At 42.8% G+C, this 22,875-nt stretch overlaps 2 protein-coding genes across 3 annotated transcripts in view; both read right to left on the minus strand.

The window, feature by feature from the left end:
• The window catches only part of LOC134631351 (mothers against decapentaplegic homolog 3-like), a 284,592-nt gene that overhangs the window by 40,965 nt on the left and 220,752 nt on the right, over positions 1–22,875 (minus strand). The window lies entirely within an intron of this gene.
• Positions 712–21,898, minus strand: smad6b (SMAD family member 6b). The gene is made up of 4 exons (XM_063479586.1): positions 20,328–21,898; positions 17,411–17,467; positions 15,407–15,484; positions 712–1,428 (listed from the first exon to the last, which is right to left on the minus strand). The coding sequence occupies exons 1-4, from the start codon at positions 21,115–21,117 to the stop codon at positions 887–889; spliced, it is 1,467 nt and encodes a 488-aa protein (XP_063335656.1). The 5' UTR covers positions 21,118–21,898; the 3' UTR covers positions 712–886.

Genomic DNA, 22,875 nt, shown 5'->3' on the forward strand with positions numbered 1-22,875 from the left:
CCCATTTCCAGCTCCAGTTTCAGTCTTGAACTCTGCTAGAGTAGCTTTGCTTGATTCACAGTTCATAAAAATAACTTTTCCTTATATTCGTCTTTGGTCCAGCCCCTTACTTCCTCTCTCTGAAACAAGCTTGTGCACATGCTGGTGTCTTTTTTTGAAATATAAGCCATGCTTAATATGAGTATCAACCAGTTTAACTATATATGTATATATATATATATATAAATATATGTGTGTGTCTGTGTGTGCTGGATAGGTCCTCTTTAGGATACAGTAAAAAATACATTATAGAGAATTAGTGATTATAAAGATCTAACAGATCAAGCACAGAGAATTATTATGCGAATACTTTATTATCAATGTGTGAATGGTGTTAGCTTTTTGTCTGGATATTAATAGTATATGAAAACTATACACCAAATCCAGGCTGCTGATCCTAATTTTGCTGTATAATTTCTCAAGTTGGTATTGAAAGATTTTTATATATATATATATATATATACATATATATATATATGTATGTACATACATATATATATATGTACATACATACATATATACATACATACATACATATATATATATATGTGTATATATATATATATATATATATATATATATATATATATATATATATATATATATATGTATATATATATATATATATATACATATATATATATATATATATATGTATATATATATGCCAAAGTGCATTTTCCGTTTTTTTCCTCTTGTCCATATACACATTGCACCATACATAAATAGTTACATTGTAAAAATGACTCCGTATTTACAAGTATAATATATATTTCATATAATATATAAAACTTTATATTAAATCTAGGTAGATGATATTTGGGATAGTTTGTGGGGTCCATCTGTGTTATCTGTGGTTGTTGAGGAGGATCTCCAGCCAGCAGGGGCAGGAGGTGATGAACTGTCTTGAGTAGCAGGGGCCCCAGCCCTTAGCAAAGCTGATGCGCACACTGTTAGGGTCATAGGGTCCATCCAGGAGGTCAGCCTCTGTCGTGTGCCTCAGAAGGAACGAGCGCTCATAGTCAAACACCTTGATGGAGTAGCCTGGCATCACCTTCCGCACCACCAGAGTTCTGCTGTTGGGCACATCCAGAGTTGGGGAGTTGACAAATATAGGGTGCTCGCTGCGGTTATACGCCCAAACGCCATCAGGCTCTTTGCTGAGGAGTATGCCGTAGCCAATTTTGCCTCTTGTACGCTGAACAGTGCTGCTGCGATGTTCCAGGTTGAGCTGGCCCAGGCAGAAGCCGGTGCCCTGAGGTAGATCATAGAAGATGCTGACGGAGTGCTCGTACACTGTGTAGAGGCGACCCACACGTGTCCGGTGCTCCCAGTATGCCACATTACACCAGTGGCTCTGCTTAGGGGCATCAGGTGACATACTGGCATCTAGAAGAGACAGAGAAATGTCCATTACACAAAACATAAACAAATGTAAACAGGGCTAATAAAAAGGATGGGTTGAGTTTTAAGGGATTAACTATCCCTTTTTATTGTTCAGAGCAGATGGCCACACTATAAATACTGAAGCAGGCACTGTATTGAAATTTAAGCCTTGTATAAATACCGCTGCTTGGACTTCTGTCCAACACACACACACATACACACAAACACACACACACCAGCGCAACTATACATATCCTGGGGGTGGAGGGTGTAGCGAGGTCAGTGCAGCCGAAGACCTGCACTTCCACCCTCTACCTCAAGAGGGTACTGTAGGGATTAAACACTGACCACACTACAGAGCTGCTGGTCACACATGAACTTCCAAAACAAATTCTGTTTACTTAAATGAAATCCAGATTACACTCAAGTGTTCCCCTCTGAACGCCTTAAAACTATAGTATCTAGAGAGTGGAATAGAGGACACGGTTATAACTTAGAAAAAATGTTTTGCACATTTTAATAACTTTTTTAAATTTCTTTTTAGCAATGGAAGCAAATCTGGCATCTTAAGACTAAACATCTCCGTCCACTAAATCAGCTTCTTAATTCAGTTTTCATGGCTGCAGTCTGTGAAATCTTTTCAGTGACAGACCTCAGCACTCCAAAGTGAATTACTGCTCCCAAGGTAGACTTCGATCTTCACCATACCGAAGAGAGACACACACACACACACACACACACACACACACACACACACACACACACACACACACACACACACACTGCTGACTACTTTCAGAAGCTGCTCAAAGCTGTCTTACATTTATATTACTCATAAAATCTGTGGTACAAGGAGAGGACAGGGCTCGATGGATGAGAAAGAAAAAGTTTTTCACATCCTGGAGACTTACTGTTCTCTTTGTCATAGCTAAAACGAGTCAAAGGTGACGTTATTAGTGCCATGCACTTTGGTTTCATTCTGACTGAAACTTTATTTTTTGTTGTAAGCATTTTTGTCACCTGTTACAAGCTGTGGCTGAGCTTGAGGCATGAATCTGTGTGCAGGTCCCTCTCTACATATATACAGCCATTACGTGACGGCAGAGAGTAACACCTGGTTTATGGTTGCAGTTGTCGCCCTCACAAACAACAGCGCAGATGCTGGTCTTTGGTGCTGTTTTGGCTTGTCCTGCCCACGCGATTTTTGTAACCTGGCGGATGAGGCTGGGTTGAACACCCAACTGTGCTTTATTTCCATTTCGATGATATATCAGTCGAGGAGTTTAGAGATTCCCAGATTACAGAGAACAAGATGCTGCAACAGCTTGAAAAAGATGAGACTCGGGGAAAAAAATCTAGACTGAATCAAGTCTGGTGCACCTCAAGCCGCAGTTAAAACAGTGACAGGGTGACATCATAGTTGTCATGCAACATAATCAATGCGGTTTTAGACTGCTGCAACAGCTGGAGAAGATAAGACTTTCTGCAGAAAGCTAACCTCTCTGATCAATGTTGACATACTCATTTCTATTTTCATAAAGCAGCAGTGCATCTGAAGTGTAGGACAAGATTGCAGCGAGCCAAGTGCGCCTCAAGCACATGTATGAACATTTCTACATCTGTCCTGACGTCACAGTACGTGCAAGCAATGACCAATGTGTCAACCATAACCGTGGTTTTAAGGAGCCTCTTTCTCCTCTTCCCTCGTCTTCCTCACATTCCACAAGAGTGGGGGTGACGGTAGAGGGCCAGGCAGGGGGTCCCCCTCCCCCTCCAGCCAGCTCTTCCCCCTGCTGTGGGCCCAGGGACGGCATTCAGCTCCCTGACAACTTAGCACAAGCCCATGACCCGCTGACCCCCCAGCCTTCATGCTATCAGCTCCCATTAACTCACACACAGAGTGATGCCATTATTTTGCTTCAGAGAGTCTATTGGCACAGAGGATTTAAAGCCTGGGCCTGTGGCCCCATTCCTTTCAGTCTCTCTGCTCTCAGGGCTTAATGACCGCCCGCCCCATTAACAAACGCCTTTAAGGTGGAGCATCACAGATCCACACAGCAACAAAATGCCTTGTTCACCTCCCACCCAACTAAATCTTTCTGCTGAGTGACCCATACTAGTAAAGTTTATACAAAGATTAGCAAAAACGTTGACCAGACTTGCACAGAGAAAACGCCTGCTGGTTCGAGGCTCTCTGTGTTATGGAGGGGGAAGAAAAGAGCGAGTGAGTGGGGAAGTGTGGAGGTGGGGGGAAGCTGCAGACAGGCTCTCTGTGTGTTTGCGCACACACTGATGGCTTAAATGACCCCCTCTCTTCAGGGGCCCCAACATGCATGTGCCATTAGTAAATTCCACACTCCAGCTCCTCCACTCTGAGCTCAACTTTTACTGCCACACAAAGAACTCAGCTCCAACTAGTTTACGGCCGTCCATTGTCTCAAATCAAATGGAACCCAGACATCAAGGTAAACTCACTTTGAAACTGTGCACAGAAACACGAAAGACCAAATGGCTACTGTGTCCTTCTCTTTGGATGGAAAGAACAAAGCAAAAACAATCTGGTCAATGATATCTAGTTTTCGCACATAGCGTGGTGCAAGGATAGTCAGTTGGACTATGAGGACCAGGAAGAGGAATAAGCAGGACAAAGGTTAAAAATGTATTTAATGCTAAGCTTGAGCCTGACGGAAGACAGCAAGCACAGAAAGAGCTGTGCTTTTTCCTGTTGCTCTGTTATGTTTAGTGTCTACGTGTGCTTTTGCGCACGTGCCTGTTTGGACTAGGGGAGAAAAAACAGCATACATGCTTATGTTTTTGTCCTAAATTTGCTTGTTACGGATAAACGAGCACGTCTGCCATAACCTGATTAAATTTTATGGCGCTTTTCTTGTGCAGAAACACTACTAGCCTGTTCTATCACACCCGTGCGATTTATTGAGTGTCATGACATTTTTACAAAGCTCAATTTTCCTCAAAACATGCTACAATGTCAAGACGGCATTTTCAGATTTACATGTTTGGATGTTCTGCAAATGTTTTTCTACAAAACTGATATAACAGTAAGAAGGAGGATTTAATTAGTAGTATCTGGTCATAAAATTATGTAGATACATGCCAGACCAAGACTCAGACCAAACCTTAAAAATTCAGACATCAGAGAGGCAGTTCAGAGGAGGTGAAATGAATGGTTGTGTCTCCCTCCCTTTCAGCCACAGCATGGACACCCAACTCTCTTAGGCTCCATGTTGGCCTGCATGAGGTTCTGCTCTGGGTGGAGCCATGATGGCTGGGAGCAATTACAAGTGCTCTGCATCCATTTAACCCTGCCACCTTTTAACAGCTCCGTTTACCCATTAGAATAGTAGCGCATGTTATTATTGTTATTTTATTCTCAAAAGCCTCTCCTCTTAGTGTCAGTCTCAGAGTCAATAGACGCCGAAACAGCATGGACGCCACACTTCCTGTTCCTGCAGCCAGAGGCAATGAGCTAAGCATATGATGGAGCTGATCAAGTTTAAAGTCTTACATAACTAGGCTCACATCAAAAACAAAAGTAGAGATCCATAAATCTGTGGTATTTGATCTCTAAACGTTTCCATGGCCAACAGGAAACACAGTATGTGGAATAAAGCATCTAGTCTGGTGTTGTAGAAATATGATAAGAACAGGCTGTGTTTGGTTTTCCTTTAGGCAAACAGATTTGAAATGTAGCAAACCAACTATCACATTTTAGGGAATTAAGTGTAGCTGAGGACACCTGTATCCACATATACTTCACTTAGAGGTACAGTGACACACAGTAAACAGAGCTATCTAGAACTGCTACTCCCACAGCCAGAATTCAGTGTGTTTGATTTCCATAACAAGATGTGCTCTCCATGGAGACGGTGAGGAAAATGTTGATTTTTCTGTTTCCCTGTGGCCTCTCCGATTGGACAAATTCCGAGTGTCAAATGCAGGGCATCAGATCTGTCAATAAACACGGACTTATATCAGTTCTTTTGAAGTTAGGAGGCTAAAAGTTACGCATGCTCATTTGAACGCAAAAAGAAGTGAAGTGTCAGCTACATGTTGTCCAAGCAAAATGTGTGTGTTTTTTTATTTCTTTGCGGTGGAGAAAAGAATGGGAGAAGTAGTCAAACTGAAAAAATACAAATACTACATAACAGTACCCCTGTTAAAAGTAAAACTTGAACAAAAGTACAAAAGTATTAGCAAAATGTGCTAAAAGGCAACCAAACTTGCCCCTTTGGTTGTAACAATGCAGGTGACTGTGATGGTGATAAGCAAACACAGCAAAAATGGATGACATATTTATTATGTTATAACAGAAGACAAACATGCCATTGAAAAAGCCCTTAAGTACACCTGTGTTAAACATAATTTGCCCAAGCCTCTTCCACAGATTTACATCTGTGGAAGAGGGGGGGGAAAAAAGCAGATCACCCTGCTTGCTACGAGTTCCCTGCACTCCAGGGCGAGTCTGGATAATTACTGTTAAGTACACAAAAATGAGGGCTTGAAAGTTTCAATGGCAATCCTTGATGATCATCCAGTAATGCTTTTAAAGACAGCATGAAAAGGGAAGGGAGAAAAAAAAGGGCAGAGGGAGCTGCAGAAAAGAACTGCCCTGGGGTAAACACTGCTCCGCAGCCTTGGAGTGAGATGAATGGGAGGCCGAGTGTCAGGGACAGGCAGACAAACAACAGCTTCCCCTCCGCGCTAACATCTCCCCACCAAGCTCCAGGGCCACCCCCATTATACTTTATCTGTCCTAATCCGGAGCGGCTAGCAGAGATGCACTCATTCCTCCGCAACTTTGCTGAACAGGAAAAGAAAAACACTGTTGCCAGACTTTTTATGCAGTGCAGTTGAAGGGAGGAGAGGAGCAAGCTATCATTCTGTGCCAAGGATTAGATTCCCCTCCAGCTATTAGACTCTAGTGGTGAACTGATAGACTCTAGACTTGTGGTGGAAAGCAAGGATTGAGGACTGTGTGTGCATGTGTGAAAATTTACAATTCTTTCTTATTGTGCATTCCTGCCCCATCACCCCACACATTTGTCTGATTTCTTTTATAACTAAACAACAAATTCATGGCTTTAATTCTGTGGGCAATAGCTTCCACAGGCTGACTATAACCCCGGAGCAGGCCACATTTAGGCTGGCGTCTGGGCTATCACTGCCATCAAAGTCGGCTTTATCAGACAGATATGCTAACTGGAGCTGCTCTTACATGTCTATGGATTTTTCTCCCTGAGGTCTGGCCTTTCTCTGCTGAGAGAGAACAAGTGATATAGACACAGAGATATATATGCTGGGGCGGGGGGGGGGGGGAACACACACGCTGTGGGAGCCCAGGAAACTGAATCCAATCACCAAGCCTCTCTGGTCACAATGGGAATGCTTTACATTGTCATCTGCTTCCTCCTCACTTTCCCTCTGTTTCTGTTTTGGGATGACCCCACGAGGGAGGAAAAGTGCTGCACCCTTGATAGCAGATAACTAACAGAATCCATAAATTAAATCAATAAACAACAGTGGGTGTAGGAAGCTAAGGAGGCTAATACGAAGGAGCCATCTGGGCGCGTCAGTGAGGCTGCTGGTTTGAGAGAAAAAGGCTCCATTTTTTTTTTCAAGGGAAGAAAATGTGCTGCTCATTTCCTCCAAGTTTCCTCCAAAGCTCTGCAATGTGTCAGAGACATAGAGCACAAGCGATGGTGGTGATCCAAGTGAGGCCTACAAGAGCCTTTCAGGGCACGTAAAAGCTCTGTAAAAACTGTGGGGGATATTTGCGAATATGTCATATCTACAGGCAGCCTTAAAGGCCAGCCGAGTCCAAGTGAGCATCGAAAGCAAAGCGCTCAGCCAACATCCTGCTGGGTGGCTGTGCTCTTTCACCTCCCCATACAACCTATCTTTGTGTGTGTGTGTGTGTGTGTGTGTGTGTCTTGTTTGTGTGTGCACAAGTGTGAATGTGTTTGTTTGCTAGTGCGCAAGGGAGGTTCGAGCCAAGTAGGCTGGAGCGACTGAGTGGAGAAGACCCTGCACATTCCTGAACCCCTCCCCTCGTTGTGCCTCCTAACTTCCTACTCTGGTTAGGAGTGAGGGGGGTGAGGAGCAGTGAGAAGGTTACTTTCATTTGGTTATTCCTCAGCAGTGACATCACGTGTGAAGTCAAAAAGTTTTGGGTGCGTGGCTTGAAACGTGCACAAACTTTCTTCTGGGAAAACCGAGATTCCATACCGGAGGGAGAAAAGCGACTTTAGCTAGGCTATGGAATCAAGCTATGATGAAGGCCTGGTTTCAAATGAGCAGTAACAAGGAGCTCTATTATTTCGAGTTATGTTAGTCCGACTAATTTAAGTCGAAAGGTAGGTATTTGGTTTCCACCGGGCCGGGAGGTGGAGCAGCTATGATGGACATGCTTGCCGTTCAAACAATGGTTTTCTATTGATTGACCCAGTGGATCAGAGTCTGTGAGGAGAATGTGTTCTGTCAGGATAATGTGGCACCAGAGTTTCTGTTTCAATCACAACACTTGCTTGGGTGTAACCCACACTGCTCCACCGCGGGCATCCAGACACCGGCTCCCCAAACAAAGACAACTGCCCCCCCCCCCCCCCCCCCCCCCCCAACCTCATCTCCGATAAGTCAGCCCGTTCACAACAAGCAAGACATTCATTAAAAATGCAGGAGTGAACATTTCCAATAATTCACAAAGTCCTTCCCTGTCAACATCTGCAAAAAATCTTGAAGCTAAAGGGAATGGCAGGATTTCATTAAGTAAATTATGTGTTGGCAGTCACAGAGAGGGGAAGAGGGGGAAGCTACAGCCAGACCTCTAATCTAAACCGTACCCTGAAATGCGACAGGCTGACTGCACGTACTGAGCCACACCGCCAAGGCTTTAGAAATGCACACAAATAAAAGATAAGTTAAACACACGACAAAAGTAAATACAGTTTTCCCCGGGGAAAATATTAAATGAGAGTTTTCACATAAGCCTTTTTACAACTTGTAACAACTACTACTTGCAAAAACTTGATCTCACAGTACAATCTACTTTGTCAAGTTGTACTCAACAATAAAGGTTTTCTTGTCAGATATAAAACGGCATCAGTTTTCAGGAACAAGATGAAAGGCTCCAAATTATGTCTATCATACTTGGCCGTATGTTAAGACAAGGTAATGGAATGAAGATATAGCTCCAGTAGACCACGTTCAAGATAAGGAAAGAGGCCAAAAGAAAAAAAAAATGCAAGCGCTCTATCTCAGTTTACATGCAGAGAGAAAATTAACCAGTTCCTTGAAGCACTAGGAGTTTACTGTTTAGCAATCCACAATAAGCTATCTTTTCCCTCCAGCAGCAAGAGTCTCGTGTAGAGATGTCAACTGACATGGGCCCCTACAGTTAATCCACAGAGCATTCTCAAAGCTCAAAGAATGCGCTGGCTATTCTGAGTTTGAAAAATACTGACGGCTATAGGTTTAGGCACAACTGTCAATGCTCCTCTGGGGAGGATTGGGGGGGGGGGGGGGGGGGGCAAAGCAAATCTATTTTTGCTTGCAATCAGGCCACAGGCTGGCCTAAATCATAGCCGGCCTTGGCCTGTGTCTGGATTTATAATTGTGGGTGAAATGGTCAGAAAATAAAAACAGCATCCACAACTGGCACCTCCTTCGCTACTCTATGCCAGTTGTGGATGCAAGACTAGCACATTTACGGAGCCCAGCTCGAATGGGAGTATTGTTCCCCCTCTCAGCTTTGAGGGGAGGCACACTAAAATGCTAAACTAACAGTTGGGCATTCCATACATTTTTAATGGCATTGCACACTCTTTATTTGTTGCTGTAACCCTTTGCCCCGAGCTGAATGAATGGCCCTATTGGTGGAGAGTGGTGCTGCGCTGCAGTGTGAAGGGAGTGAGGATGGCAACGGCAGGCCTCCCTGTGCACATGTCAAGATTAGCTCACTCACTTTATTTGCTAAGGTAGAATATGGGGCAAAAAAAAAATTATAGCACACCGAGCAAACCTCCTGTTATTTCTACTGACTGTACTTTCTGTGTGGTAAGGCCTAAAAAGAAACACAGTCCACTCTGTAAATCAAATGACAAGTACAGCACTGTGAGCCTAGAGGCTCAGTCAGGTACGAGGATATAGATTTATCTGGGAGTCCTTTAGTTAAGTTAATCAAACACCCAGCAGCAATGGCACCACACTGGCTTGCCAAACCGAGACAGTTAAATACTAAGCTCAGCAGGCTAGTTTCTGTTGACATGTAAGGGGTTTCAGGCCTCTCCAAGGACTGCTTTAGATTAGCAGGGCTTTCACTTTGCACGTAGAGGTCACATTACCTCACCGCATCTAGGGCCTGTGTTTGTAATACTAACTGAAAATCAGCTCTCAAAACAAATGAGTATTTTAACAAAAGCTCAACAAAGAGTAAACTAATTTCTGAATTGCTGCGATAACTGAAGAAAATAAAAAGGTGCTTACTTCAAACTCCTATTTCTGCTGCAGAACACAGTAAGCCTACACATGGAAGATTTCTTCCCTATAAAGTGAAGTCTTCCTTTAACCCTGGAGAACCCATGGGGTCAAATTTGACCCCATGGTTTTCCCTAGAAAACCAATGGGGTCGGTCAAATAAGGTCAAAAAAGGTCAAAAAGCTGTAAACAAAAAGGTAGAAACATTAGTATACAATTGCCAAAACAGTTTCTTTTGCACATAAGAGAAACAATAATATCATATGCACAATGACCCCTCTGGAAATGCAAAAACGTCTGTTGGACTCTACTGAGAATCCTCGCTGTCATGACTCAAGCCAGAAAAAGTTGAAAGCAAATTTCTGACACACCACAGTCTAACAATGCTGAGAAAGGGAAAATGAAAAATGGCCTTATCGCTCTTATCAATGGCTCTTTTTTTTCTGTGTGTATGAGTGTTACGTAAGGGGAAACGGAAGCCAGCTTCCCAGGACAGGAACGGATACTTGAGACGAGGACTGTGGGTACAGGCCCTACACCGCTGCACAGAGAATAGAGCACCAGACCCTTCAGGATGTATAGCTATAACCCTGCTCCACCTCCCCCAAGCCTAAAATGGGACTCTGCAAACTGGACAAGACAAACGGGTGAGGAGAGCCCCCTCATGTCCCCTGAGATGCTGGCCTTCTCTTCAACATTCCTCAGTCTCTCCCCACTGTCAAAGGGGCAATTCACCGCCCTGCAGTGCTACAAAACCCAGGCAGCTTTTTAAAACAGGATGTTTGTCTGAGGCCTCCTTCCCCTCAAATAAACAATCCGCAAAACCTGATTTCGGGAGGCAGGGTGGAAGCACTCGAGTCACATTATTTCCACATCCCGTATCCTGGAGCATTCGGGCTCCTGAGGGAGTGTGGGCGGCCAGGCGCTGGGAAGGCTCTGGGCTGCGGTGGAAACCTGAGGCCATGAGCCAGGCTGCAAGGGGAGATGAGCCGGAGCTGTATCAGTCTGGGGTCTTTAGGATGGAGGAAGGGGCTCATGCCTCGATGAGGGAGGGGGACATCGCTAACATGCTGATGCAGCTCTGCCAGACCATACCTCTGTCAGGGTCCTGCTGCTACACCAAGAAGGCCAGATGTCTGCACAGCGACAATTATATACAGCGTGTGCAAATGATAGAGATGCAAGATGACAGTTATTTATATTCAAAAATAATAAGCCTATGTGATGGCACTAGGGGTTACAATTAGGCTAGAGAGCGAAAAAAAGCCAATTCAAATTTAACAGTGGGGACAAAATGGTTTGTGTCCTGTTAATTACCTCTTTTTACTTTGTTTGCCCTTTGTTTTTATTTTTTCCTTTCACTCGCCAGCTCGCTTTAGGCACCAAATCTACTTGGTTAGGTTTTTTGCATAGTTGGCAAATTTTATACGATGATGAGATTGGAGTAAGAAACTTGTCTAAATGCTGCCATAAGCCCAGAGTGTCACAAGACAGACACCAAAGGATGCCAGCGGCTTTGACAAAATGGCAGTTTCCGACACCCTCTGATAAGAGCGGGCTGGTACAGTAGACATGCCTTTTAATTTATTTAATTTCTGTTTAATTAGATCCTAGCACAAGGGGAATCACATGCCTTCGAAGTCAGATCAACAGGAATGTGTCCAGTCTAATCTGCTCTAATCAAGAGATGCATCACATGCCTTGATTAGACTGTCTAATTATTCCATGCATTTCCACTGTCTGACACAGACAGAGTGACTGGTTTGATGTTTAGCGCTCGCCTTCTCGTGAAACCAGCTCCGATAAGAACAATTTAATGCGCTTAGCTTATACATGTGAATGCAAAATAGATATCTGTTGCCTCATATCAGTGAGACAAAAGATATCTGTCTACCAACTGCTTCATTCCGCCAGAAAGAAATAGCAGAGTGGACCTGAGACAGCGATCGTCTGCAGACAAGACATCTAGACAGCACTGGTCTTTCCACCAGAGACAGGCTGGCAGACACAGAGGAGCAATCTATGATTATTGTGTGGGAACCGTGACTACTTGCTGATGCCCTCTTTCCTTCAGCAGCAACTTTCAGTCATTGCTTCCCTCCTCCTACTTCCCTTCATTCAAAGGGGAAGAAAAGAGAAAAATCATTTTTTAAAAAGGACCCTTCTCACTACACATGTCTTCTGGTCACTTAACCACTATAATCTGAGAGAGCCCAACCAGTCACACCAGTGATGTCGGCTCAGAGCAACATGACCCTTTATAAATTGTCTTACATGAATAAATCCCGGTGGCTTAATTGAGGACACCCCTCCAGTGGCTGATAAATATAGGCAGACTGGAGCCATTGTCTTAAAACAGCCTCAAACAAAGGAAAGTTCTGCATCACTCCTTGTACATAAATAGTATAAATACTGTTATAACTACATGCAATCACAATTACTCAGAAAAAAAAAGCCAACAACCAAAATAAAAAAAATGTATCCTTGGTGACTGAAATAAGTACCAGGGCAAAAATATCTTGGCTTGCCACCTCACATTTATGGCTGCTCAGAACAGCAATATAATGAAGCAGTGACAAGCATAAAGAGCCCCCAATGTCAGAGACAATGTGACTGACATAATAAAGTCGATGCGTAGAAACACCCCCTCAGACAGTCATACAGGAAGTAATGAGATCTGCATCAAAGGGCTGTGTACTGATGTCCACACAACGAGGCCCAGGCAGTGAGGAAGCATGTGCAGGCAGAATGTGAGGGCAGCACTACACACTCACAAAGCATTAAGCTACATTATCTACTAAAAAGCTGGACCCAGTCATGATGTGAACTGACATCACCGCCACTTTTAAATAAATCCTGCAAACAGTACAAATGTCTGTGCACATATAGGATCAGGAGGTATGAATATTACACACATTCTTCCTCCCCTCACTCCCAACCGATCGTCGCAGATGGCTGCCCCTTCCTGAGCCTAGTTCTGCTGGTGGTTTCTTCCTGATGAAAGGGAGTTTTTCCTTCCCGCTGTCGCCAAAGTGCTTGCTCATACGATTGTTGGGCTTTTCCCTGTTTCTGTATCATTGTAGTGTCTTTACCTTACAATATAAAGTGCCTTGAGGCAACTGTTGTTGTGATTTGGTGCTATATGAATAAAACTGACCTTGAATACAACATTGTGCACATGGAGAAGCTTTTGAAAAACATTTTAGCATAGTGCACAACTGCACAAACTAACCAAAGGGATCAGGTGAATGTATCTGAACTGTAACTGTAACTCTGCAACAGGAACTTTACGATATAGATCGTACTGATTTAATGGAATATTTACAAGGCACTAAATAATCTGAAGTAGAAGGAGTATACCTATTCAAATTGATCTGAATATATTCTGTAAAGTGGTAGAACAAGCTTATCTACCACACCAACCAGTTCCGATCTGTTTCTGTGCCATTGTGTGACGCAAAAGAATGCTCGGCGGGTATTTCTGTAGCCCAGGGCTGCAAACTCTAGTCGAATATTTGACTGCACCCCACCCAGCCAGTGCCCCCCAGACTTGCTTTTAAGAGGTTTACTTGTTCCTGCGTGAGGGGTGGAGTCTGGATCCCACACAACTCTGGTTACACACAAACACTCTCTCTACCTAAGCTGGCGGGGGATTCACAAGGAAAGTCATCTCCAGGTCAGCAGCATGTTACACAGAGGATAACATGACAACATGCAATGAAGGTTTTTATGTTAAATCAGAGCTACTGTATGCAGGCTTTATATGGAGGTTTTCAAGCTTGTGGTGTTACGATGAAATAGAGCTTATACATGATGGAGTTTCTATATCGTTGACAAGATGCTGATGTTTACTCTACATGGAAATGCTTTTGTATCTGAAACCTCTTAGTATAGAAAAACACTCTGCTGGGGCCTGGTCATTCTCTTTCCTGAGTTCATTTTGCAAAGTTTATCACAGTCATTGCTGAATGATCTGGCCTGGCCTGCAAAAACAGTTGGAAGAAACCAAAGCCTAGCATGTCTAGATCCTCCCTCACCAGAGTCTCTGAGGAATTGTGGTGCGCGCTCTGACAAGCCCCTCATTTGTTGACTCAGGGAGTGTCGCCAGGCCATGCTGAGGTGGTGACAGCCTGTGCGCTGGGGAGGAGGGGGCCTTCGCTGACTGAATGCTTCAGTGCCAGGTAGCCATGTCAACTTCTCAGTGTCCTGGCCTCTGAGCCATGGCAGACCCCTTAACAGGAAATGCAATTCCCTGCAAGCCCCCAAAATCAGAAGTCTGACTCCCTGTCCACATGACACTGCGCATGCTGGCTAGGACCCTAGTACGAAAGGGGGAGGCATGCTCACTGTGGGCCATGAGAAAGGAGAGTTTCATTTCACATCAGAGGACAGGGCAGTTTCTGCTCGCCTCCTTTGGTGTGGCCCCATTCACAGGAGCAACTCCATTTCCGTGAACCCACCCCTCCCTGCAGCCCATTTACAGCCAGGCTGGAGGTTGGATAGGGTTGTATGTGTGTCTGTGCACATGCATGTGGACAACTACGTGTGCTTGTGTGTGTTTCTGAGCAAGCTTGGATCTTATTACAGTTTGATCCCACTCAAATATTTCTGAAAGAAAAACAGAGGAGGGGAGGCCAGCTCTGAAGCCAATGCACACGCCCCACTGAACCACTGCACTGCTCACAATGAAACCTTTATCTTTAAAGCCTGGACTGTTTGAAATGGTCCTTAATGAGAAAGAATAAAATACACCATCAAAATGAAACCTCCCCCTCACACACTCAATTCTGTGCAGAGAACAGCACTGAATTGTCGTTAAAGTACACTCCAGACACATTTTTTCCAGCTAGACTCAATTTAACCATTTCAAAGCCATAAAAACAGGATGATGCCACACTCAAAGCTCCCCTGATTTATTACAGTGGAAATATTACAGTTCACCAATGCAAGTGTACGCATTTAGCTTCATACATTCAGACACAGACAAGTGTGCAAAAAACATGGGCAACCACAGGCAAACGCATCAGCATGAAAGACGCTCTTGTTTACAACTAAATGATGATCTTTATTACTCAAACTACCAATTTCAAATATAGTTCGGGGAAGAAAGCAAAGTGCCTAATCTATTTATAATTGATCTTTACCACACGGATCACTTCATCTAACAGAAAGTGTTAGAATCAATCAGAGTAATAAGTGCTAGTGAGAGCTGATGTGCCACTACTTCAAACAGCTGTTCACACATATATTAAGAAGTAAGTCAGGAAGGAAATATAGCTGAAATTACAACCTAAATCCATGTATGCACAAACATCCAGACAACTTTTGACCACCCATAATCAGCAACCGTATTTAACATCACACCAGTATTTACACACTGGCGCTTCAGGCATTTTAACCCTCTACTAATTAATTTGTGAAACTGGTAAAAAAAAAAACATGTCAAAACTGCTTATTTGTCCACTGTAGGTAAAACAAAGACACGTACCTGAAAATTCCCCTGGTGTGATGTTTAGTAAGCTGGCTGCCTCGGTTTCAGTGTAAGACAATGTGGAGTCTGACAGATCTGTGGGGAATAAGGCAGAAATCAACCCCTGATCTACTAACAACACAGGCAAGTAATCCATATTCTTACTTATCATCAGCCAGAGACACTCAGTGGTGTAGTCTCTGTGTAGTACATACAGTACAGCTGCAAACAGCATTGCTCAAACATTCATTTAGTAATACAAAAAAGAATTCTGAGAAGTCTTGCTTTTTAAATCTTGTTCATAATTAGCTAATAAGCTAATACAACAGCAGAAACCCTGCATTGGTACACAGTCAGTTTCTCTGTATTACAGCATATTTGACTGATTTTGAGGACAGCATTGAGATTAACAGTAAAAAGCTCAGGACCGAAATTAGTCAGACCCCAAAGTCAGTGATTAGTAACATTATCCTTTGGCCTTTGTGCCCTCCAATAAGCATTAAAGGTAGTCTCACAATCTCCTGACAACTCTCTTTATGAATTTTATCCTGCATCTCATGTGCAAATGCTTCCAGCTCACTAATATTTGTTTTTCATGCTGCCACCGATTTCTTTAAATCCCGCACAAAGCTTGATTTATAGGCCAGCGTGGAGTCTAAGACACAGTGGGCGATGTCATTGTTTGCATTTGTACTTGTGTGCTGGTATGTCTGCACTGTTCTGCCACTCAGAGATAATAAATATTTAACAACAATTACTTTAACTGAAATGAAGGTAAGAGAGAAGACATTTAACCTGATCAAGTTTATACACAGTTTGTCCGAGCTATGAAAATGGCGAAACAGCACATGTAAACACTGGAAGAGTACTAGCTGTTGCATTAGTATTGTGAGCTGGATACAATTACAGCCTAGTACACTTTGTGCAACAGTTATTAACCATGTGCTAATCAATACACTGTGTTTACATGGTGCATTACTACTACGGGGCCTGCATCACCATGACACATAGTTATTTCTGTGGTAGGCCGTGGCGTAGGGTCTTATGACACTGAATGCAGTATTATAAATGAAATTTAAAACTGCGAATCAGATATAAACTTAAAGACACTTAAAAAACATTCAAGCTTCAATTCCTTGGAAGTCCACTGCACTGAGTGAGGGACTCATCTCCATGTTGTATTTTCTATGTGTTGCCCTTCATACACCGAACATCGTACAGCCCCAGGTTAGTCTTCTGTTAAACCACTGCTTGCTTTAATAAAATGAAATAATTTATTCTTTCTCTTCCCTGCTCAATCAGAGCAGGGAAGAGAGCTAAAGCACCTACACAGATATATTTGTATCTGCTAATGAAACACTATGAGTGCGTTAAAATTGAATTACCAAAAGATTAACTGCATTTTGAACCAATTCAGTGGCCTTAAAGATTTGTTAATTGATTCAAAAACAGCAATATTAGAGATGGGTTGAATCATTTTGACATGACCGTAATAAATAAGGCCAATGCGATTATATCATTCAATTCAATCAACTCATTCAAAGGAATTTGAAGCAATTCTCGATCATCAATAAAAAACAAACAAAAACAAAAAAAACCATGCAAATACACACTGAGCAGGGTTGAATTATATGGGCCGGCCACACCTCTATCTTCTACACCATACTATCTTGCCTGGCTCTAGCTGGTATGCTGACATTATGCCACAAGCTGGCACAGGTCTCATCTCAAAGCTACCATGTAAATTGCCAGTCATGGTGCCCTGTTACAGCCATTACAGTTCTCCGCATTACTCTATTTGTGCTTCTTCCTGTTAAAACAGCGACTGACCGTGCTATTTCCAATTTACAGGCTCCGATGGTCTTTAATTAGTATTATTTTTATTAATACAAAAATCATTATACATCAGTCATAACGATTCTTCAGCACTCCCAAACAGAGAAAGTGCAAGTGCTAATAGCAGGATTCAGATGAAGATGAGGAACTGAGGCGCAACAGAGTTCAACTGTGTTTGTCACTCACCCAGTGGCTTGTGTTCTTCATTAGGGGAAAGCCTTGAATAAGGAGGTGGGGGTGACTCTGTAACACAAAACAGTAATGTCAATAACCTTATAAAGGGAAAAAAAGGAAGGTAAAACATAAGGTTAAGTCAGTCATGAGAAAATATGGACTTATGGACCTAGGTTTCAGAAGATCTAACATTTGCGACACAGCATTTGCATTTTAAGCACTAATTTGATGTAAGAAAGATGTTTTAGGGGGTGAAAACCTCTGACGCTGGTGAAAATGTTTAGAGGCTGGTAACTGTAAGGTTTTGCGTACACTATACTTTACACAGGCATACACATATAATGATCTAGTATTTAGATAATGTTCTAGTATCAAAGATCTATCCAGACGTTATATTCTGTGTGAAGTCATGCTGCGTTTTTTGTTTTCAGTAAAAGCAAGAAACATAGCTCACATACACAGCTCAAGTCAAGCCACAAGCGAAGCTTCAACACACAACATTTCAGAAGAAACGGCAGCTTGCACCTTGACTCTTACAGCTCTGTGTCTGTGCTACAAAATAAATTCATTTTCTTCAAACGCTAGTTAAAAAGCTAATAAACCAATGCGAAACACTCCCTTCATTTGTCTCTGTTACTTGAGGACATATTATTAAAGCTGAGCAGTCTTTAGTTAGTGTTTTAATAAATACGAGTAAATCTCTTTTTAACTTAATTCTGTTCAAAGCCTTGACTTTTTTTTTCCAATAAAAAGGAGAAACGAAGAAAGTAACTTGCACAAGAAGAAGGAAAGCACAAAGGAAAGAAAACTTTGCGAGCACACAGTGACCTCGCCTACAGGGAAAATGGGAAGGAGAAAAGCATAATAGCAGTGGGTCCTTTAAGAGTGGCGGCAGTAATTGCCAGGATCTGAACTCAGTCACTCAGATACACAGCTAGTCAGTCTGGCGCCAGTAGTATGCAAACTGTATATTATCACCACTCCTTCACCTAAATAGCATGAGGGGACCTCCTCAGGACAAAAGGGCTTTTAAAGCGCAACTTGAAACTGATCTCATTCGAAAAGTATAATGCCTGGCAAAATAAAAGGGAAAAGTTTTTTGTCCACTTCAATCTCAGCTCACTGCTTCACATTTTATAAAGTTTTATTCCTTAAAATCCCGTGTGTAAAACTTGGAACAGTATTATAGTTTTAGATAAATCTTAAGTAGGCTGAGCTACAGTTATGTTTTTAGTTTAGTTTTTTAAAAAGGGCTGACTTCTTTTACACTAAAACCTGTTTGTTTTACTGAGTTTCATTCCTGTAAAAATCCTGTTTTTTACATTCCCGTCTACAAACACTGTCAAAACCCGGTGATTAAGGTCTTGATTCAAAGCCCCCCCCCCCCCTTGTGAATAGTGTGAAAGAAATACCAGCTCTATTGGGCCACGCATGAGCGCATGAGAGCTATGTCTACTACAAGCCTTAGTCCCAGTTTGGGGTATGTGCCTCTTTCCCTCTTCTTATAATTCATCTTGGTAGTTTCAGTGGGGGCAAAAAAAAAAAAAGAAAAATCCCACAGCACAGGCAACAGATGGAAAAAATATCACACTCTTGTCTATCAAACTGATCTTATTCAAACCAATAAACAGCAAGGTTTGTCAGCAAACTTGAGGTTACATATAATCGGTTCTGATTGATTTGGACAGCGTGTTAGGACACCAGAGCCAAAATCCACATCAGTTTCCCCCATTTGCTCAATATGAATTCTGATATTGTTAAACTTTTGACTTTGAAGTGCTTGTCACAGCCAGCTGGCTCTAGTAAACATGGATGTTATGGAAAATCCTCCTCCTGTGCCAGTGAAGGGATAGAAATACTAACGCTTGCATCTTTACACATGATACCAGGCGTTGTCACTGGGTCAGCGGGGTCGAGTGGCCCTGCGTTTAAGGTTTTTCAAATCGTAGACCCCGTCCACTGCCAAAATCTAATGTGTTTAATAGAGGTCAGGGAGGTTCTGCCATAGATAGCTGATTGATTGTGGAAATAAAGCTTAATCTCCAGCACACGCCACTTAAAGTGACATACAGCAGCGAGGCTGTACCTCTGAGTAACTCTAAACAGCCACATACATGTCATACACAAAAAGTCAAAACAGAGGTACTGGCAATCACTCTGAAGGCACCGACTTGCTCAGACACACTACACAGTACACACAGTACTGTATACATGGACAGCGGAACAAACAAACAAACTCCCCTTTATTGGAAACTTGATGTCACAGGCCACTGAAGTGAGCTCTGCAACAACACAGAGCTGTTCAAATTCGACTTTCTGGGTCAAAACTGACAGGCACAATAAACCGCTGAAAAATTTGTGCAGATCCTGGCTTGTTTTCAACACACGCTCTCAACAAATATAATAAAATTACCCAAGGTATCATCTAAGTAATCTGCCCCACATTTATGCTTTGTCAAATCTTCGTGCATGTCCCTTTGCTCGCACTTATTATTATTGCTCACCTTGCAGTAAAGATGGCTTTGGTAATCATTAACTGTTTAATCAAATGGCCAACCTTCCTCTATCACAGGGTATGAAACCAAGCCAAACAACAGGACAAATAAGGCAGTGTGACAGAAAAATTTCCAAGGCCCTTTAATCCCCACCCCTAAATAATGCTGGTTTCTGCTTGTAACTCTAGCACGATCTGCCTTTAAATCAAATGGAAAATGTTTGAAAGTTAAATGAAATTGTTGCATTTAAAGAAAAGACGCAATATTCTGCAGTAAAGGTGTGTCAAAGTGAAAATACAGAGACAACTTTGAGGAACGTTTTCATGCAAAACAAGTGCAGATGCCCAAATGCTTAGTGCTTTGTTGTCATTTAAGCTACATTGCAGGCCTTTGTGGTACAACATGCATGCAATTTGTGTGGCAGACTCTTTTACCTGGCCCACAGAGTCGACTGTAGTGATAGGGGTTGCAGCATACTGTTGGACTGTCCGGGGCCCCAAAGCTCCTACACTCACAGAGCGGTTTGAGCTGGGCAGAGTGCTGGAGGTCAGACCAGCGGTACAGTTTACACACAAGCAGCTGTGGGGATGCCACATGGCCGCCGAATCTCAGCTCTGTCCGTGAAACCATAACACAGTCGCTCGGCATCCCTCCTCTGGACTCCACCGCTTCTAGTAAGGTATCCAGCGCTTTTTCCTTGAGCCGTTTTAAAAGAGCGTATGTGGCTGATTTCAGTTCTTGCTCTAATACCGTGCGTGGCATCGCCTCCTGCGCCTCCGGAGAGTCGCTCTCTCCTGGTCCAAGGTTCCTCAGCCCGAAGTGACACGACCCCGGACCCCTGGTGCCCTGAGCCGTTTCTGCACCCCTAAGCTCGGAGTGGTCCCGGTCTTTAAATAAGCAGCACGTCACCGTCCTGCATTCGCTGTCCTGTAGCGAGCGGGGGCTGCCCTGCTCCTGGGCACACGCGGCACCCCCATCCTGGTCCGACGTGACCCTCAAGTCGCTGCTCTCCACGGGGCACACACCCCCTATGTCCACGACAAGAGACCCGCTAGGGGTCATCGGTCTGAACTCCGTTTTGGGAATTTTCTCTGGGTTGGTGCTGAACAGATCGTCCCTACAGCCCTCACCAGTTTTGCCAATTCCATCTTCCCCTTCTTTATCTGGGATCAAACGGCTTCTCCACAGTCGCCGCACAAGACCTGAGCGTTTCGTCCTGAACATACGACAACTTGAAAATCTATAAGGATTTTTTTTTATTACTCTTGTACGGATATCCTAATATTAAAGACACTTCTCCGGTCGTTGCAAAACATTAATGACGGTGAAATGCCGTGCAGTGCATGCACAGCCAAGTGACGAGCATTGGTGGCAAAACCGCAACATTAGAATTAAGGAGATTTTGTTGCATCTACAACAGCAAAACCGAGCAACAAATGCACTGCAGCATTCCGATCAAAAGGCATGAATTCAGCCGATTATACTGTAAATAAACAAGCTATGAAACTGTGACTTATTCTCCAGGATCGCTGTGGAATGGACTGTTTACAGCCTTTTTTTTCTTACAAGCAAACAAAAAAATAATCTGAACACATGAAAACATATAGTAATATACTCTATAACATAATCCAAAGCCAACAGCCTCCAAAGCAAGACGACAACTCGCTGCCTCAAACAGTTCCCGACTTTTAGCGACCCCAGTTCTACTTTCTACACCGGCACGTAGAGCATGAGGTACTGCGATGCGTTTTAATCCAAAGAAAATGCACCGCAAAGTCAGGATCCTTGCCGTCTTCTCGAGATGTCAGTGCACTTCTTCTCTTTTTAAAATCCAAACAAAACGTCCATGCGTGCTGAAATGAGCTTTACGAAGCCGATCGATCCGGGGCTGAGTAGAGCTCCTGCTTCTCTGCTCAGATCTAAACCAAACTGCAGCCCAGGTCCCTTTCTTTCTCCGTTTCTCGCTCTTTTTCTTTCTGCCCCCCTCCTCTCTCTTCCTCACACACACACTCACACACACACATACACACACACATACACGGGGCCCCCGAGGAGAGCGGTGGAGCCATTGGCTGACTACCATCATGTGCTAGTCTAGACACTTTGGCGGCTGAGCTGCACTGATTGTTGCGCAAACAAGGTTTCAAGTTTCTTAACTCTTAAAGGCGAAACACCCATCTCTCTTTTTAAGTTAAAGTTACAAAAACTTATTTACACGCACTGCACTTAGTATGTAAAGTTTTTACAGAAAGCGAAAACAAACAAACAATTGAGAAACTCATATGCACCAATATGTGCTTTTATTTCTCCGCTGAAAAGTCTGATTATTTTCATTGTTTATTTTGTTTTCTACTTCATTTTTTTATTGAGCCACAAACATGGAATTTAACTAGAAATTTTTAGAAAATAATCTAATAAAGTTCATGATATTATGAAGAGTGAAGACAAAGCATCAACATAGCATAAAAGAAATAAGACAAAAATAATGATGCTGACACTGAATCTTTCAGTCTGTCTTCACCTAAACAGACATGAGTAAATAATAAAACTACATGGACAAGGAAAGCCTGCAATTGCATTTACATAGGATGACAGACAGGACGATTTTGTATTAGACCTAATCTTTGACCCATTGACCTCATTAGGAATTTTTTCTTACTGAAAATACAGTTTTTCTGCAGTTTTGTGATGACATCACATGCATTGCCTTGCTGGATGGGAGTAAAAGCAGTGCTGATCACAGTAAATTCACACATGATGAAGTTTTAGCTTGGATTCAAAGCACCAAAATGCTCCCAATTTAAACTAGTAGTTTAAGTATTTAAATATGTAAGAATTGTGCTAAGTTAGAAACATTATTACATATAGAAATTACACATTATATTGGGCTCAGGGCCATGTAGCTGGTTTTCTGGTTGCTTTGTGTGTTCAGATCAACACAGCTTCAGGATATTTTGGTCTTTAAGTATGCCTGAAGTCTAG

The sequence above is a fragment of the Pelmatolapia mariae genome, linkage group LG7, assembly GCF_036321145.2.
Source record: "Pelmatolapia mariae isolate MD_Pm_ZW linkage group LG7, Pm_UMD_F_2, whole genome shotgun sequence".
Classification (NCBI taxonomy): domain Eukaryota; kingdom Metazoa; phylum Chordata; class Actinopteri; order Cichliformes; family Cichlidae; genus Pelmatolapia; species Pelmatolapia mariae.